Below are 20,383 nucleotides of genomic sequence, written 5' to 3'. Positions count from 1 at the left end.
TATTATAGTGGTCATAGACTTCCATTCATGATGGTGACAGGTGACTCCATGGAGAAATGAGAGTTATATTTATACTAGGTTCGTGGAGATGTCATGGTACCCTAACATTATCCAAGTGCCCTTCATTCCCATGTTTCAACCACCTCTGATAAGGCAACAGTAGAGACTCATGAGTGGCACGGATACCTAATCAAGTGTGTATCACATTGTGTAACATGAAACGCACTGGTTAGTGTTCCAACCCTCATGTATAGTCAAGATCGAGGAGGTCCATCTTAGTGTGTATCCCAGAGCTACAAGTGACTATCCCTGGTTGGATATCAAGCTCTATCAAGTGTCCCACTATAGCGGGTGATTCACCACGGGTGAATCCTCACAAGTATGGGATCAGTGGTATATAACCACACCACACTGTTATCAGAGGAAGCAATGCCAAACGTTAGACATATTTAGGCCCTTAGGATGTAGGGTACCAAGTCTGTGTATCCACCTCGTTTCACACTGAAGTAAGGCTTTGTCCCTGTCACCTCCTCGTTTAAGTGGTGGAACGTGGTCAATCAAGACGAATCTTAGGTCCGTTACCTTATGTTTGGCCATAAGGAAATGACGTGTCACGGGTTGGTCCGATGCCCCTTTGTCCAGGGCACTCCTTATGGCTGATCTGTGGTTCGCCATCCTGAGTCTTGCGTTGTCCGTCGTTTTTCCTACATAAAATAGGCCACAACAACAGCTGAGCAGATAAATAACATGAGAGGTTGTACAGGTAATGAAATGTCTTATTGTATATTTCTGGGTTGTGTGTGGATGTCTGAAGACTTTACACGGGATCATCCCACTGCATGTTGTGCATCCCAGACACCTGTAGCAACCTTTTTTCTTAGTCTTTAGCCATTGTTGTTTATTATAGCACTGCTGGGGGTCTGTGGACATGAGCAGGTCTCTTAGGCTCCTTCCCCGTCTGTAACCCATGATGGGAGGATCCATATGCTTAAATGGTAGAGTATGGTCTGTAGTTAAGATCTCCCATCTCTTCCTGATATTATCAGCCATCTTGTCCTTTCCTTTGTTGAAGGTCGTGGTGAAAACCATCCTGTCTCTCTTTGGCTGCTCCCGTTGGTCTACCGGATTCATTCCATGAGTGACCACCTCAGCAATAACATTTTGTATGAGTTCCATACTGTAGCCCCTTTGTAAGAACTTTTCAGCCATCATGTTTAATTGTGTTTCACGATTGCTGGCTTCAGTATTGTTTCTTAACACTCTAATCATTTGTGACTTTATAATTGCTTTTCTGGTGTGGGGAGGGTGGTTACTGGATGCTTCGAGTATTGAATTCCGGTCAGTTGTATATATAAGGCACTATGTTCACTTGCATGTTTGTACTGGTCTGAGGAAGGAGTCTGTGGACTCCGAAACGTTACCACAATAAAATAAGTTTTATGCTTAAACCCAGCGAGTGCAGTCCTATTTTGAAAATACTGTGAATATTACTGACCTGGCACCCTGGTTGATGACTGGAGGAGATTGAGAGTGCAGATACACATGGAGGATATGGAAGATTTTTCTATCTCGCACCCAAAAAGGATTTACTTACTTTGGACTCACACCATCAGTGGGTCCACACTTGCTTTTGTGGGGCCTTTATTTGTTGAAATTCCAAGTTTTTATAAAAACTCTGATCTTATCACTGGATTTGTTTTAGGGAAACACATGGTGTTTATGTGCCACTACTACTAACCTGGCTTTGTTTGGGCCCTATTTCACGTTTGAATCTTAAATATACTCCAGAGTGTTAAAATCACTTAAAGCTACAGCCACATAGAATTTGAGCATGATGGCAGAAGTGATAGGTGATCTTGAGTTGCCTGATGAGGAATATAATACCAAGACTTTTGCATTTACCAATGATGATGCCCTAAGGATACTAGTGGACTCTGATACAACAGAAGTTGAACCAGCTGAGAGCACGCAAACAGTTTACAACACCCTAATGAGACTCAGGAAGAGAGAAACAGACCTAGAGCTACATACAATCTACCTGTCTAAATACTACAAAAAGAGCAAGATACCTAGAGGGTTCAGAATAAAAAACCAGCCAACCATTGGGAGATACTTAATAAATGCTCATTGGATTTAATCCTGTTGGTAATAGAAGAATGCACTAATATCTTGGCAACTGTTAAGGAAGAACTAAGAGAGTTTAATACTCATAAGCTACAGATACTACAGAATGACACTGGGGAACCATGGATGGACAAGATCACCAAACAAGTCAGTGACTATAGAAAAGAATTGGTAGCTTTTAAAAACCAGAAACTACTAACGGTAGACAACGATTATAAGGACAAAAGAATTAACGCATGGAACCATGGTGGTAACCAAGGAGGCCCACAGAGACAGAGACGTCTACGGAACTACAGATCAAGATATCTCAATACTATTGACAGTAGCTCAGGCTCTGATAATGAGACCGGGAACTACGAACAACGCCATCAAGACCAGGCACCCACACCATCACAGACACCTTTTTTAGGGGTAACCACAAGATCGGCAAACACAAGAGGTCGAGGCCGCACCCGCGGAGGGGGAACTACTGTAGGCAGAAGACCCCCCCTGCCACCAAGATGAAAAACCCTGATATAGTCATCAACCTTAGTCAAAGGACACTGGAAGAAGGTGAGATTAGTTTACTAAATAAGGGTCTCACATTTATCCCCACATTTACTAATGATGACTTTGAGAATTACTTGGATATACAAAGATTCCAAAGGAACCTCAAATTAAAGGAACACTTTAAGGATATATCCATAGAAAAGGAAATAAAGCAATTTAAACCTAAAAGCAAATTTGAACCCAAAACCTGTGGCTCAAGCATTAAAACCTACACCAGATTGATTGGTAATGACACTAAGGAGCTAGAACAAATGAAACACAGACCTAACCTCAATAAAGCAGAAAGAATGGCACTAAAAACCTTGGCCAAAGACACAGACATTATCATACGCCCAGCGGACAAGGGAGGAGCAATCATAGTCATGGACTATGTACAGTATCGCAAGGAAATCTTAAGACAACTGGATGATCACCAGACCTATAAGAAATTAACCCGGGACCCAACGAATGAGTTCAAAAGGGATATAGATAGTACACTATTAGAAGCACACCAGATGAACTGGATCAACATTGATGAATACAACTTCTTGACGACCACTCATCCGATTCATCCAATATTGTACACTTTACCGAAGATACATAAAGATCAACAGAATCCCCCAGGAAGACCAATTGTGTCAGCCAGAGGGTCCTTACTACAACCTATAGCACAGTTTGTTGATGCCCTTTTACAACCCCTTGTAAGATCTATGGACTCATATATTAGGGACTCAGGTGACCTCATTTCCATCCTCAACACGGTGGATAAAGTTGATGACAATGACTTATTAGTCACACTGGATGTAAGAAGCTTGTACACGGTCATTCCCCATAGGGAGGGACTTAAGGCAGTAGCAGTGGCGTTGACACGATTCCCATACGTGGGACCACCTATCTCTCTGATCCTGGACCTATTGGAAAAATGCTTAACCTTGAATTATTTCCGTTTTGAAAACACATTTTACCAGCAATTGACGGGGACAGCCATGGGATCGAACATGGCCCCATCATATGCCAACTTGTATATGGAACAATTTGAACGTGAAACCATTGACATCTATAATATCGACACAGTGAAACACTACAAAAGATACATTGACGATGTCTTTTTCATATGGCATGGCACAAAAGACACTCTGGTGGATTGTGTCACGCACATAAATGCGCTTGAGACCCCAATCAAATTTGAACTTAAATACGATGGGAATTATATTGACTTTCTAGATCTTAGGATTTACAAAAAACAAGGCACATTATGTAAAACTCTCTACACTAAACCAACTGACCGGAATTCAATACTCGAAGCATCCAGTAACCACCCTCCCCACACCAGAAAAGCAATTATAAAGTCACAAATGATTAGAGTGTTAAGAAACAATACTGAAGCCAGCAATCGTGAAACACAATTAAACATGATGGCTGAAAAGTTCTTACAAAGGGGCTACAGTATGGAACTCATACAAAATGTTATTGCTGAGGTGGTCACTCATGGAATGAATCCGGTAGACCAACGGAGCAGCCAAAGAGAGACAGGATGGTTTTCACCACGACCTTCAACAAAGGAAAGGACAAGATGGCTGATAATATCAGGAAGAGATGGGAGATCTTAACTACAGACCATACTCTACCATTTAAGCATATGGATCCTCCCATCATGGGTTACAGACGGGGAAGGAGCCTAAGAGACCTGCTCATGTCCACAGACCCCCAGCAGTGCTATAATAAACAACAATGGCTAAAGACTAAGAAAAAAGGTTGCTACAGGTGTCTGGGATGCACAACATGCAGTGGGATGATCCCGTGTAAAGTCTTCAGACATCCACACACAACCCAGAAATATACAATAAGACATTTCATTACCTGTTCAACCTCTCATGTTATTTATCTGCTCAGCTGTTGTTGTGGCCTATTTTATGTAGGAAAAACGACGGACAACGCAAGACTCAGGATGGCGAACCACAGATCAGCCATAAGGAGTGCCCTGGACAAAGGGGCATCGGACCAACCCGTGGCACGTCATTTCCTTATGGCCAAACATAAGGTAACGGACCTAAGATTCATCTTGATTGACCACGTTCCACCACTTAAACGAGGAGGTGACAGGGACAAAGCCTTACTTCAGTGTGAAACGAGGTGGATACACAGACTTGGTACCCTACATCCTAAGGGCCTATATATGTCTAACGATTGGCATTGCTTCCTCTGATAACAGTGTGGTGTGGTTATATACCACTGATCCCATACTTGTGAGGATTCACCCGTGGTGAATCACCCGCTATAGTGGGACACTTGATAGAGCTTGATATCCAACCAGGGATAGTCACTTGTAGCTCTGGGATACACACTAAGATGGACCTCCTCGATCTTGACTATACATGAGGGTTGGAACACTAACCAGTGTGTTTCATGTTACACAATGTGATACACACTTGATTAGGTATCCGTGCCACTCATGAGTCTCTACTGTTGCCTTATCAGAGGTGGTTGAAACATGGGAATGAAGGGCACTTGGATAATGTTAGGGTACCATGACATCTCCACGAACCTAGTATAAATATAACTCTCATTTCTCCATGGAGTCACCTGTCACCATCATGAATGGAAGTCTATGACCACTATAATACCACCATCTTGTAAAAGGAGTTAACACCTTATAATGACTTATGTATGGACCAGAACTAAACTAGATTACATGCCCTTCCTTGATTGCCAATTATGAATAGTGAACCAATGATATTATTTGAGGTTCAGCTATATGGACACAATGGTATCCAGACACAAGGAGGTAATACTGTTAAACGAATGTTATGCTAATAAGTATCCTGAGATATATACTCATTGTGTTAGTCTGTATCAGATATATGCTTAAAATTGGAATAACAAGGCAATATGCTACCTTATTTGATGAAGTATGTGGAATACCATAATGTGTTGGACCATGTTATGTTGCTTCTAGTGGAAGCCTTAGTTGTATCTGTATTTACATTTAGTTTTATCTTTATGTACATTTTTGTTTCTTTCTCATATGACCCATTTGCCACCACAGCTGCGGTAACCTAACAAGGGATTTATTACTAGAGCCTTAGCAACTACCCCACAATAGCTATATGGGTGACAATACACTTTAACTATGCACTATAAGTTGTGCACTATGTAAATTATTCCCCACCGGTGGAAGCCTTAATACCTTGCCCTTTTACATCTGTTGTAACCGTTCTGGTAACATTGGGTGAGCTACTGCTGTATTGTTACATGGCCACCTAACACTCACTAATGTGTTCAAATCACTCTGATAATACTGACAGGGCTTGAAGTTGTATAAACGCACCGCGGTTACCATGACTACAAGCAATAGCGCAAGCCGGGTGACGTCAGCCGCATATGCTAATTAGCCATGCGGTTTGAGGAATTACACCACAGACGCCGGAGTTCACTGCACAGCGTCTCTGAGACACATAACTTGGCACTTGACAGCAACACATCTATTTGGCAGATCACTAGTCAGACTGGGGATACTGGCATTTTTACATAAGGTATGTTCCTATACGGAGGTGTCTGCTATGAGTATCAGCAATAATCTAGATCTGTTATGACCTGACAAACATGATGCGTTTACAAAAGCAGTGGCAGAGATTTACTAGGATTCTCCAATTCTGGGTAACGCTTATTTAAACAATATGTGATATGATGACTGTGTAATAACCTCAATTATGGACACATACAGACTCATATAAGTAACCAACTAGCTATAAATTAGGAATAGATTATTGTGACTCAATTGTTCCATGCTTAATGTGACTTTATAACATGAATCACGTGCTGAATTATTGTTAACACAGTGTAACCTGATACTGCAAATGTTGGTCTACATGGATATACATTGCTATAATGATATGTTTGTATTTCTGCTCTATATATTTTACTATTTTATTAGCTTAGTAGTATGGCAATATTGTTTGGTTGAGGGGGTCATCACCATGACAACCATGTTTTTGGCGCAATTCACACAGGTATTGTTAGATGGGTGGGGCTTATTGTATATATAAGGCACTATGTTCACTTGCATGTTTGTACTGGTCTGAGGAAGGAGTCTGTGGACTCCGAAACGTTACCACAATAAAATAAGTTTTATGCTTAAACCCAGCGAGTGCAGTCCTATTTTGAAAATACTGTGAATATTACTGACCTGGCACCCTGGTTGATGACTGGAGGAGATTGAGAGTGCAGATACACATGGAGGATATATATATATATATATATATATATATATATATACACATACATACACACATACATATCGACAGACACACACAGATACCCACACATACATACATACACATATAACCACACAAACACACATATACACACACAGACATACACACACATACATTTACACACACACATTTATTAAAGAAAAACAATCTGGCTCCTAAAAGTATTTTGGTTGGCTCCTAGACTTAAAATAAATTTGTTAAGCCCTGACTTACCTTTTGTGCTATGTGCTATTACCCTGTACCACACTGGAGTTCAGGAAGGGGGAGGAAATTGAAGAGAGAGGAACGTAGTAAATATTTACATTGAGAGAGAATGGAACAGTGACACCTGCAGGCAGAAATTAAAAGTGCAGGCAAAATACTTTTTGTGCAGAAACTGTATATTTTCTGTGACGAGATCGCACAACACAGTATGTTATGCCTTGGGGGTGAGAAAAACCATGATCCCCTCTCTAATATTGTATATGTTTGTATAAAGATTTTACTGTGTGTGTGAGGGAGATTGTGTCTGTTTCCAGGGGCTGTTGGAATACTAGAATAGCACAGGTGAGTGTGTATATGTGTCACGTGTCTCACTTTTAGAGCCCCTATTCCCCCTCAATAAAACACATAGATGAAAACTCACCTGATATTTGTGGTGATTGTGATATAACTCATGTAGGGCTGAATTCTAAATAAAATGAATGCAAAAGACTGAAAACAGCATCAGCACAAGGGTATGAAATGGCTCAGTAGTGAAAAGGTTAAACTTGATAACTTGCATTATTTCTATTATTTTTACTCTTTAAAGAAATAGAAAATGCCTTTGTCTTGAACTATATAAATCCCTTTATATATCTAATGTCTCTATCAGATCACTGTGGTACACTCTCTCACACAGGCAATACAAGTTAAGATAATTAAATGGGCTATAGTGAGGTTTTAATAACCAATGGAAAATGCATTTTATTTTCAAAACCTCACAGAACCCTGTAATACGTCTCATATGGGAATTCTGATTGGTTACAATGAGGCTGTATTTGTAGCAAGTAAAGTAACTGATTCCCAGCTAACTCCCTTTACTGTATGACACAGGTTGTATTTACTGTTGTGCTGATGTCATTTCATGGAATGTTTCTTCCAGATGTGACTGCTACTGATGTAGGCTCAGGTTTATTTAACTTACATTACACTGTTTTTCACATTTTGTTTTAAATTAACTTTTAAAAAGATGCCATGTAAAGAATCATTTATTTATTTCTATTACTGATATTTTTTTCAGGTGAAAAAGATGCTAACATTTTATGTAACACAGAACAAACAGAAGATCAGGGGCTAGCAAATATGCCAGAAGCTGCAAAGCAGGAAATATCTGACAATATAAGTACAGGTAGGTGTACTAGTGTGACGTGTGTCTGAGGGATACAGGGCACAGGTAAGTGTACATTTGTGATGTGTCTGAGGGATACAGGGCACAGGTGAGTGTACATGTATTATGTGTCTGAGGGATACAGGGTACAGGTGAGTGTATGTGTGTGATGTGTCTGAGGGATACAGGGCACAGGTGAGTATACGTGTGTGATGTGTCTGAGGGATACAGGGCACAGGTGAGTGTACATGTGTGATGTGTCTGAGGGATACAGGGTACAGGTGAGTGTACGTGTGTGATGTGTCTGAGGGATACAGGGCACCGGTGAGTGTACGTTTGTGATGTGTCTGAGGGATACAGGGCACAGGTGAGTGTACATGTGTGATGTGTCTGAGGGATACAGGGCACAGGTGAGTGTACGTGTGTGATGTGTCTGAGGGATACAGGGCACAGGTGAGTGTACGTGTGTGATGTGTCTGAGGGATACAGGGCACAGGTGAGTGTACATGTGTGTTGTGTCTGAGGGATACAGGGCACAGGTGAGTGTACATGTGTGACGTGTGTCTGAGGGATACAGGGCACAGGTGAGTGTACATTTGTGATGTGTCTGAGGGATACAGGGCACAGGTGAGTGTACGTTTGTGATGTGTCTGATGGATACAAGGCACAGGTGAGTGTACATGTGTGATGTGTCTGAGGGATACAAGGCACAGGTGAGTGTACGTTTGTGATGTGCCTGAGGGATACAGGGCACAGGTGAGTGTACATGTGTGATGTGTCTGAGGAATACAGGGTACAGGTGAGTGTACGTGTGTGATGTGCCTGAGGGATACAGGGCACAGGTGAGTGTATGTGTGTGATGTGTGAGGGATACAGGGCACAGGTGAGTGTACATGTGTGATGTGTCTGAGGGATACAAGGCACAGGTGAGTGTACGTGTGTGATGTGCCTGAGGGATACACGGTACAGGTGAGTGTATGTGTGTGATGTGTCTGAGGGATACAAGGCACAGGTGAGTGTATGTGTGTGATGTGTGAGGGATACAGGGCACAGGTGAGTGTACATGTGTGATGTGTCTGAGGGATACAGGGCACAGGTGAGTGTACATGTGTGATGTGCCTGAGGGATACAGGGCACAGGTGAGTGTACATGTGTGATGTGTCTGAGGGATACAGGGCACAGGTGAGTGTACGTGTGTGATGTGTCTGAGGGATACAGGGCACAGGTGAGTGTACATGTGTGATGTGTCTGAGGGATACAGGGCACAGGTGAGTGTACGTTTGTGATGTGTCTGAGGGATACAGGGCACAGGTGAGTGTACATGTGTGACGTGTCTGAGGGATACAGGGCACAGGTGAGTGTATGTGTGATGTGTCTGAGGGATACAAGGCACAGGTGAGTGTATGTGTTATGTGTGAGGGATACAGGGCACAGGTGAGTGTACATGTGTGATGTGTCTGAGGGATACAAGGCACAGGTGAGTGTACGTGTGTGATGTGCCTGAGGGTTACAGGGCACAGGTGAGTGTACATGTGTGATGTGTCTGAGGGATACAGGGTACAGGTGAGTGTACGTGTGTGATGTGTCTGAGGGATGCAGGGCACAGGTGAGTGTACATGTGTGATGTGCCTGAGGGATACAGGGCACAGGTGAGTGTACGTGTGTGATGTGTCTGAGGTATACAGGGCACAGGTGAGTGTACGTGTGTGATGTATCTGAGGGATACAGGGCACAGGTGAGTGTACGTGTGTGATGTGTCTGAGGGATACAGGGCACAGGTGAGTGTACGTGTGTGATGTGTCTGAGGGATACAGAGCACAGGTGAGTGTACGTTTGTAATGTGTCTGAGGGATACAGGGTACAGGTGAGTGTACATGTGTTATGTGTCTGAGGGATGCAGGGCACAGGTGAGTGTACGTGTGTGATGTGTGAGGGATACAGGGCACAGGTGAGTGTACGTGTGTGATGTGTCTGAGGGATACAGGGCACAGGTTAGTGTACGTGTGTGATGTGTCTGAGGGATACAGGGCACAGGTGAGTGTACGTGTGTGATGTGTCTGAGGGATACAGGACACAGGTGAGTGTACGTTTGTGATGTGTCTGACGGATACAGGACACAGGTGAGTGTATGTGTATGATGTCTGAGGGATACAGGGTACAGGTGAGTGTAAGTGTGTGATGTGTCTGATGGATGCAGAGCACAGGTGAGTGTACTAATGTGTGATGTGTCTGAGGGATACAGGGCACAGGTGAATGTACATGTGTGATGTGTCTGAAAGGCACAGGTGAGTGTACGTTTGTGATGTGTCTGAGGGATACAGGGCACAGGTGAGTGTACGTTTGTGATGTGTCTGAGGGATACAGGGCACAGGTGAGTGTATGTGTGACGTGTCTGAGGGATACAAGGCACAGTTGAGTGTATGTGTGTGATGTGTGAGGGATACAGGGTACAGGTGAGTGTAAGTGTGATGTGTGAGGGGTACAGGTGAGTGTACGTGTGTGATGTGCCTGAGGGATGCAGGGCACAGGTGAGTGTACATGTGTGATGTGTTTGAGGGATGCAGGGCACAGGTGAGTGTACGTGTGTGATGTGTCTGAGTGATACAGGGCACAGGTGAGTGTACGTGTGTGATGTGTCTGAGGGATACAGGGCACAGGTGAGTGTACATGTATTATGTGTCTGAGGGATACAGGGCACAGGTGAGTGTACGTGTGTGATGTGTCTGAGGGATACAGGGCACAGGTGAGTGTACGTGTGTGATGTGTCTGAGGGATACAGGGCACAGGTGAGTGTACATGTATTATGTGTCTGAGGGATACAGGGCACAGGTGAGTGTACATGTGTGATGTGTCTGAGGGATACAGGGCACAGGTGAGTGTACGTGTGTGATGTGTCTGGGGGATACAGGGCACAGGTGAGTGTACATATGTGATGTGTCTGAGGGATACAGGGCCCAGGTGAGTGTATGTGTGTGATGTGCCTGAGGGATACAGGGTACAGGTGAGTGTACGTGTGTGATGTGTCTGAGGGATACAGGGCACAGGTGAGTGTACGTGTGTGATGTGTCTGAGGGATACAGGGCACAGGTGAGTGTACATGTATTATGTGTCTGAGGGATACAGGGCACAGGTGAGTGTACGTGTGTGATGTGTCTGAGGGATACAGGGCACAGGTGAGTGTACATGTATTATGTGTCTGAGGGATAAAGGGCACAGGTGAGTGTACGTGTGTGATGTGTCTGAGGGATACAGGGCACAGGTGAGTGTACATGTATTATGTGTCTGAGGGATACAGGGCACAGGTGAGTGTACGTGTGTGACATGTATGGGGGATGCAGGGAGGGCACAGGTGAATGGATTTTATTTTCAAATACCTCACAAACCCCTGTAATAGGTTTCACGTGGGAATTCTGATTGGTTACAATGGTGGCTGTATTTGTAGCAAGTAAAGTAATTGATTCCCAGCTAACTCCCTTTACTGTATGACACAGGTTGTATTTACTGTTGTGCTGATGTCATTTCATGGGATGTTTCATCCAGATGTGACTGCTACTGATGTAGGCTCAGGTGTATTTAGCTTAAATTACACAATGTATCACACTACACTAATTTTTAAATAGAGACCATGTAAATAGTGATTTATTTATTCATTCTTTTTATTCCAGATGAAAACAATGCTAAGATTTCATGTAACACAGAACAAACAGAAGATCAGTGGCTAAGTAATATGCCTGAAGCTGCAGAGCAGGAAATATGTGACAATATAAGTACAGGTGAGTGTACGTGTGTGATGTGTCTGAGGGATACAGGGTACAGGTGAGTGTACGTGTGTGATGTGTCTGAGGGATACAGGGTACAGGTGAGTGTACGTGTGTGATGTGTCTGAGGGATACAGGGCACAGGTGAGTGTACGTGTGTGATGTGTCTGAGGGATACAGGGCACAGGTGAGTGTACGTGTGTGATGTGCCTGAGAGATACAGGGCACTGGTGAGTGTACGTGTGTGATGTGTCTGAGGGATACAGCGCACAGGTGAGTGTACGTGTGTGATGTGTCTGAGGGATACAGGGCACAGGTGAGTGTACGTGTGTGATGTGCCTGAGAGATACAGGGCACTGGTGAGTGTACGTGTGTGATGTGTCTGAGGGATACAGTGCACAGGTGAGTGTACGTGTGTGATGTGTCTGAGGGATACAGGGCACAGGTGAGTGTACGTGTGTGATGTGCCTGAGAGATACAGGGCACTGGTGAGTGTACGTGTGTGATGTGTCTGAGGGATACAGTGCACAGGTGAGTGTACGTGTGTGATGTGTCTGAGGGATACAGCGCACAGGTGAGTGTACGTGTGTGATGTGTCTGAGGGATACAGGGCACTGGTGAGTGTACGTGTGTGATGTGTCTGAGGGATACAGGGCACAGGTGAGTGTACGTGTGTGATGTGTCTGAGGGATACAGCGCACAGGTGAGTGTACGTGTGTGATGTGCCTGAGAGATACAGGGCACTGGTGAGTGTACGTTTGTGATGTGCCTGAGGGATACAGGGCACAGGGGAGTGTACATGTTTGATGTGTCTGAGGGATACAGGGCACAGGTGAGTGTACATGTGTGATGTGCCTGAGGGATACAGAGCAATGGTGAGTGTACGTGTGTGATGTGTCTGAGGGATACAGAGCACAGGTGAGTGTACATGTGTGATGTGTCTGAGGGATACAGGGCACAGGTGAGTGTACGTGTGTGATGTGCCTGAGAGATACAGGGCACTGGTGAGTGTACGTGTGTGATGTGCCTGAGGGATACAGGGCACAGGGGAGTGTACATGTTTGATGTGTCTGAGGGATACAGGGCACAGGTGAGTGTACATGTGTGATGTGCCTGAGGGATACAGAGCAATGGTGAGTGTACGTGTGTGATGTGTCTGAGGGATACAGAGCACAGGTGAGTGTACATGTGTGATGTGTCTGAGGGATACAGGGCACAGGTGAGTGTACATGTGTGATGTGTCTGAGGGATACAGGGCACAGGTGAGTGTACGTGTGTGATGTGCCTGAGAGATACAGGGCACTGGTGAGTGTACGTGTGTGATGTGCCTGAGGGATACAGGGCACAGGGGAGTGTACATGTTTGATGTGTCTGAGGGATACAGGGCACAGGTGAGTGTACATGTGTGATGTGCCTGAGGGATACAGAGCAATGGTGAGTGTACGTGTGTGATGTGTCTGAGGGATACAGAGCACAGGTGAGTGTACATGTGTGATGTGTCTGAGGGATACAGGGCACAGGTGAGTGTACATGTGTGATGTGTCTGAGGAATACAGGGCACAAGTGAGTGTACGTGTGTGATGTGTCTGAGGGATACAGGGCACAGGTGAGTGTACATGTGTGATGTGTCTGAGGGATACAGGGCACAGGTGAGTGTACGTGTGTGATGTGTCTGAGGGATACAGGGCACAGGTGAGTGTACGTGTGTGATGTGCCTGAGGGATACAGGGCACAGGTGAGTGTACGTATGTGATGTGTCTGAGAGATACAGGGCACAGGTGAGTGTACGTGTGTGATGTATCTGAGGGATACAGGGCACAGGTGAGTGTACATGTGTGATGTGTCTGAGAGATACAGGGCACAGGTGAGTGTACGTGTGTGATGTATCTGAGGGATACAGGGCACAGGTGAGTGTACATGTGTGATGTGTCTGAGGGATACAGGGTACAGGTGAGTGTACGTGTGTGATGTGACTGAGGGATACAGGGCACAGGTGAGTGTACGTGTGTGATGTGTCTGAGGGATACAGGGCACAGGTGAGTGTACGTGTGTGATGTGACTGAGGGATACAGGGCACAGGTGAGTGTACGTGTGTGATGTGTCTGAGGGATACAGGGCACAGGTGAGTGTACGTGTGTGATGTGTCTGAGGGATACAGGGCACAGGTGAGTATACGTGTGTGATGTGTCTGAGGGATACAGGGCACAGGTGAGTGTACATGTGTGATGTGTCTGAGGGATACAGGGCACAGGTGAGTGTACGTGTGTGACGTGTCTGAGGGATACAGGGCACAGGTGAGTGTACGTGTGTGACGTGTCTGAGGGATACAGGGCACAGGTGAGTGTACGTGTGTGACATGTCTGAGGGATACAGGGCACAGGTGAGTGTACGTGTGTGACGTGTCTGACCACGGAAATCCCAATAAAGTAACCTACAAGTTTCTCATAAAATTGTGCATACAAAAATAGCATTATAACCACAAGTACTACCTTGTTATTTGACTGCTGTGCTAGCTTAGTCCTAAACATGTAAATAAATCTCCTTTTTACTGGTTGCTAGGCGGCTCTATGGACAAGTTTACACCGTGCACCAGCAGTGATTCTGTGACATTTATCATTTGCCGTGTGCTATAGATCATTAGCAAGACCTAAGTTATCATATGACACCACACTGCAGAGGGTACGTGTGCCTTAGCAGTAAATTTCAAAATGCTACATTTCTAATATAGTATTGTTTTATCTTTTTTATATTTATAGGCCATGTTCTCATTTTAATTTACCTTCTAAATAATACATGATTTCCTGAGACTGATATAGAGTCTTTTGGGACATCAAGGGTTAAGTCCTCATGTAGCTGCTACAAAATTACTGGCTTCTGGATTTTTGGCCTGCATCATTGTTTTGTACAAATTTGTCAGCCTTACAATACCCCATATAGAAAAAGACACTCATAGATATACAGATATTTAACATTTACATACTGTAATGCTCGTGGGATATTATTAGCGCTGCAGAATCTGTTGGCGCTCTACAAATAACCGATAATAATAAATAAAATATTGCCTTTTCAGACCAAACTCGGCCAGTAGTCTTCTTGTCCCGGCGTCGAGCCGGAATGATAGGGAATATCCCAGAGCAGAGAAAGTTTGCAAGATGAGGTAAACGGCACTCACCACAGGCAGGTTAGTCTTTGTCGTCAACGGGCAGGAAATCAGAGAAAGGCAGTTCAGGGGTAAACCACTAAAAAGGTCAGACAGGCAGGCAGGGTTTGGCAACAGTAAGGCAGTCCAAAGGTAAACAACTATAATGGTCAGACAGGCAGGGTTTGGCAATGGTAAAGCAGTCCAGAGCAATAGGGGTTATTTAAGCAGAGTAGTCAGACAAGCAGAGTTCAGCAATAGTATATCAATCCAGCAGATTAGGGGTTAACAGGCAGAGTGGTCAGACAAGCAGAGTTCAGCAGCAGTATATCAATCCAGCAGTTTAGGGGTTAACAGGCAGAGTGGTCAAACAAGCAGAGGTCAGCAACAATATAACAGTCCAGCAACAAGAACACCCAGGAGAACACTAAGTAACACCTATACTTGGGCAGTGCATGTAATCACTGCAGGTACTTACATAGGCGCCGATTCGCGCCAAGGAGGACACACAGGTGAACACAGGAGCAGCATCCAGGATGAAGGACAACCTGCATCTATGGCAACGGCCATAGCAACAAGTCACCGCCACCTCTATGGTTACCTCCGGGAACCAAAGTCGGCTTGGAGGAATAAGCAGCATGAAACCTGGAGACCAAAGAAGGAGCATGCACATCACGGGCAGGAATCTAGGAAGATCTGCCACAGAGTAACCCTTCCAATGCACGAGGTACTGCAGTTGCCTGCGCCTGTATCTGGAATCCAGGATCTTAGCAACCTCATACTCAGGTTCACCATGAATCAAGAGCTGAGGAGGAGGAGGTCTGAGTCAAGTATTTCTGTTCTTGATGTAGGGCTTGATCAGTGAAATGTGGAAGACTAGGCCCTAGTTTGTAACTGGGTTGACGTAGACGAATATGTCGAGTAGAGACCCAAACACGTTCACTTACCGAAAAGGCACAAACAGAAGCTCTATGATGATCAGCAAACTTCTTGTATCTAGAGACAGCTGAACGTAGCTAAGATCGAATACGTTGCCAATGAGTGGTGCGTTCAGTAACGTGTCGGTCTGCAGGAGGAACCCCAGTGGACTGAGCAGAAAGAGTGAAGACATGAGGTTGATACCATGCTGCAGCTTGAAATGGAGAACATCATAGAGAAGAGTGCCAATGAGTGTTTCTTGCCAGCTCGGCTAGGGGCAACAACTCTAAGGTAGGTCTCGGACAAAGGCTCTAAGGTAGGCCTCGAGATCCTGGTTTACTCTCTCAGTTAGTCCATTGGTCTGAGGATGGTAGCGTGAAGACAAGGAAACAGTGGTTCTAATCTACTTGCAAAAGGCTCTCCAAAAGGTAGAGATGAATTGTGGACCTCTGTCAGAAACAATATTCACAGGAATGTCATGAAGTTGTACCACATGCAAGAGAAAAAGAGAGGATAATTCCTGTGCAGAAGGCAATTTCTTTAAGGGTACAAAATGAGCCAGTCTGGAAAACCGATCCACCACAACCCAGATAACTGTATGTTGCTCAGAAGGTGGGAGGTCCACAATGAAGATCAATGTGATGTGTGTCCATGGTTGTTTGGGAATGGACAATGGTTGGAGCAAGCCAAAAGGCAAGGATTGGGGAGTTTTGTTGGCAGCACAAGTTGTGCAGGCTTTCACATAATCCTGAGTGTCAGACCTCATAGTAGGCCACCATACATGTTGGGAAAGACGCTTAAAAGTCCTTGCCAAACCAGGATGTCCTGAGAGTTTACTATCATGAGCCCAGGATAGCACAGGAGTGCGTAAGTTCAGAGGTACAATAAGGCTATCGGAGGTCACAGGGGCTTCAGGAGGTTTACTAGACTGGGCACATTGCAATCTTTGAAGAAGGGTGGTATTCAGTTGATCAATCACACAGGAGGGGGAGGTATGATGTGTTCAATAGGAGCTTCAGAGGAATCATTTGAGTGAGAAAACTGACGGGAAAGAGCGTCCGCCTTCTGGTTTTTGGTCCTGGGAAGATAAGAGACCACAAAGTTAAAATGGGAAAAGAACAAGACCCACCTAACCTGTCGAGGATTGAGTCGATGAGCAGTCTCTAGGTAAGTTAGATTCTTATGGTCGGTGAGAATCTGAATGGGATTGGCGGTGCCCTCTAACCAATGACCGATTCAGTCAAGGCCATCTTACTGGCTAAGAGTTCACAATTACCCATATCGTAATTCCTCTCTGCAGGAGTAAAGCATTTAGAGAAAAAAGGCTACAGGGTGCAACTTGGAGGTTAAATGATCCCTTTGGGTTAGAACTGCTCCAGCCCATATCTCGGAGGCATCAAACTCTAAAGTGAACTGTAGGTCAGGATCAGGATGGAGGAGCACAGAGCAGAACAGGAAGCCTTTTTGAAACGAGAGAAGGCAGTTATGGTTTTAGGAGGCCAATGTTTACAATCTTTGTTCTGTTTTGTCAATTCAGTGAGAGGAACGACTGTTTGAGAAAAGTTCTTTATAAACTTGCGGTAATAATTGGAGAACCCCAAGAATCTCTGTAATTCATTTAATAAAGTAGGCTGAGGCCATTCTAAAACTGCGGTGAGTTTAGCAGGATCCATGGCAAAACCCTCCTTCGACATGACATAACAAAGGAACTGGATCTGAACTTGATAAAACTCACATTTTTCTAGCTTGGCTACCAAAGAATTGTCTTTGAGACGTTGAAGTACCAGTCTCACGTGTTTATGATGCTCCTCCAAAGTGGAAGAGAAAACAAGGATGTCATCCAGATAGATGATGACAGTGCGATTGAGGAGGTCACGGAAGACATCATTAACAAAGGCCTGGAAGACTGTAGGGGCATTACACAGCCCAAAGGGCATTACAAGGTATTCGTAATGCCCTGATCTTGTGTTTAAGGCAGTCTTCCATTCGTGGCCTGGGAAGATACGAATCAGATTGTTTGCCCCAAATAAGTCCAGCTTGTTGAAGAAGCGAGCATCCTGGAGTGAGTTATACAGTTCAGTGATTAAAGGAATTTGTTAGCAATTCTTGATAGTTATGTTGTTCAAGGACCTGTAGTCGATACAGGGTCTGAGCCCACCATCCTTCTTACTGACGAAAAAAAGCCTGCCCCAACAGGAGAGGAGAAAGGGCGAATGAAAGCTTTAGCAAGGTTCTCTTGGATGTACTCCTCCATGGACTTGGTTTCAGCTTTGGAGAGTGGATAAGTCCTCCCTTTAGGAAGTAGGGCTCTGGGAAAGAGGTCAATTTTACAGGCATAAGGATGGTGGGGTGGCAGCACGTCTGCTGCTTTCTTCTCAAACACATCTGCGAAGTCTGCGTATACTGAGGGATGGTTTGAAGGAGTCTGAAGACTGGCCATGGGGATGCAGAGGAGAGGAGTGACTTTAGCAAGGCAGGAGTGGAAACAGGAGGTACCTCAGCAGGCTAGTTGTCCTTCAGCCCAACTGAAGTCGAACTGCGGATTATGTATACAAAGCCAAGGAAGACCAAGGATAACAGGTTGTGCTGGGGAATGAATGACCTCGAACTGCAGCTGTTCCGTATGAAGGACTCCCACAGTCAGGGGTGCTGACTCAAAATGGATCAACCCTGAACCAAGGGGGGTGTCATCCAGAGTAGTTATTTTGAGGCAATGTCTTTTCTGCAGAAGAGGCAAGCCAGCTTGAATCATAAAAGGGTGATCCAAAAAGTTTTCAGCTGCCCCGAGTCAATGAAGGCTTGAGTGTGGACAGAATTCTGAAGATATGAGTAATAGGAACCAGAATCCAAGAGGAGTGAGGGGATTTAGTAGTGATCATGCTTAGAGGTACCCCAGTGTTATCCCCTAAGCATTGGCTTTTCCCATCCGAATGTCACAGTTCTTTAGTTGGTGGGAGTTAGAACCACAATAAAAGCATAGTCTCAATCTCCTTCTTCTCGGTCTTTCAGACTCTGAGGGTTTGAAGGAGAAAAGATCCATTGGTTCCTCTACTGGGGTGGCTAGAGATGTTGAAGTGGTAGAGGACACTGCAGAAACCGGATGAATAGAAGGACAGGAGTGAAGGATTCTCTGAGTTCTGTCTCTCTCGGCTTGTCTCTCCTGGAAGCGAGAGACTAGACTGATACAAAGTATTATAAAGTCATTTAAAGAAGAGGGAATATCACGATAAGTGAGTTCATCTTTGATGCGTTCATGCAGACCCCTCCTAAAGGCTGCCTTAAGGGCACTGCTATCCCAACTGGTCTCAAGTGCCAAGGTACGAAACTCAATGGCCAATTGTGTTGTGTGAAAGTAGACCAAGCGCTAGTGGTTACACCTGTAGCTCTCTTCAGTGGATCTCCTAGTAGACCTAGTGGATTACGATAACAAAAGGTGTGAAGTGAGCGCCTAAATTAAAGGCTCAAGTGTTTTGATAGATTACAAAGTTTAGTTGTATTTATTGGGATAACATAATATCCAGGTTAAAAAAAACACACATAAATAAAATCATGGATCCATGAATTAACAAGCAAACAACAATAAAATTAATTTAAAAGTTGCAAGTCAAATATGCATATATATGAAAAAAATAGTTTGGTAGGTTAATTCTCCTTAGGGATAGCTTTCTGTATTGTAATAACATTTGAGGTGCAAACAATGATGTAATCCAACTTGAAAAAACATAATTTATGCTTACCTGATAAATTTATTTCTCTTGTAGTGTGTTCAGTCCACGGGTCATCCATTACTTATGGGATATATTCTCCTTCCCAACAGGAAGTTGCAAGAGGATCACCCAAGCAGAGCTGCTATATAGCTCCTCCCCTCACATGTCATATCCAGTCATTCGACCGAAACAAGACGAGAAAGGAGAAACTATAAGGTGCAGTGGTGACTGGAGTTATAATTTTAAAATTTAGAACCTGCCTTAAAAAGACAGGGCGGGCCGTGGAATGAACACACTACAAGAGAAATAAATTTATCAGGTAAGCATAAATTATGTTTTCTCTTGTTAAGTGTGTTCAGTCCACGGGTCATCCATTACTTATGGGATACCCATACCAAAGCTAAGTACACGGATGAAGGGAGGGACAAGGCAGGAACATTAAACCGAAGGAACCACTGCCTGTAGAACCTTTCTCCCAAAACCAGCCTCCGAAGAAGCGAAAGTGTCAAATTTGTAAAATTTGGAAAAAGTATGAAGTGAAGACCAAGTTGCAGCCTTGCAAATCTGTTCAACAGAGGCCTCATTCT

At 44.4% G+C, this 20,383-nt stretch overlaps 1 protein-coding gene across 1 annotated transcript in view; it reads left to right on the top strand.

Moving 5' to 3' along the window:
- Positions 1-20,383, top strand: part of LOC128657047 (zinc finger protein ZFP2-like) — a 124,161-nt gene that overhangs the window by 34,285 nt on the left and 69,493 nt on the right. Inside the window, exons 7-8 of the mRNA XM_053711271.1 lie at positions 8,188-8,295; positions 11,940-12,047. Coding sequence (XP_053567246.1) covers positions 8,188-8,295; positions 11,940-12,047 — 216 coding nt within the window. The remainder of the gene's footprint in view (positions 1-8,187; positions 8,296-11,939; positions 12,048-20,383) is intronic.

This window comes from Bombina bombina, chromosome 4, assembly GCF_027579735.1.
Source record: "Bombina bombina isolate aBomBom1 chromosome 4, aBomBom1.pri, whole genome shotgun sequence".
NCBI lineage: Eukaryota > Metazoa > Chordata > Amphibia > Anura > Bombinatoridae > Bombina > Bombina bombina.
This window is presented reverse-complemented; position numbering and strand designations above follow the sequence as displayed.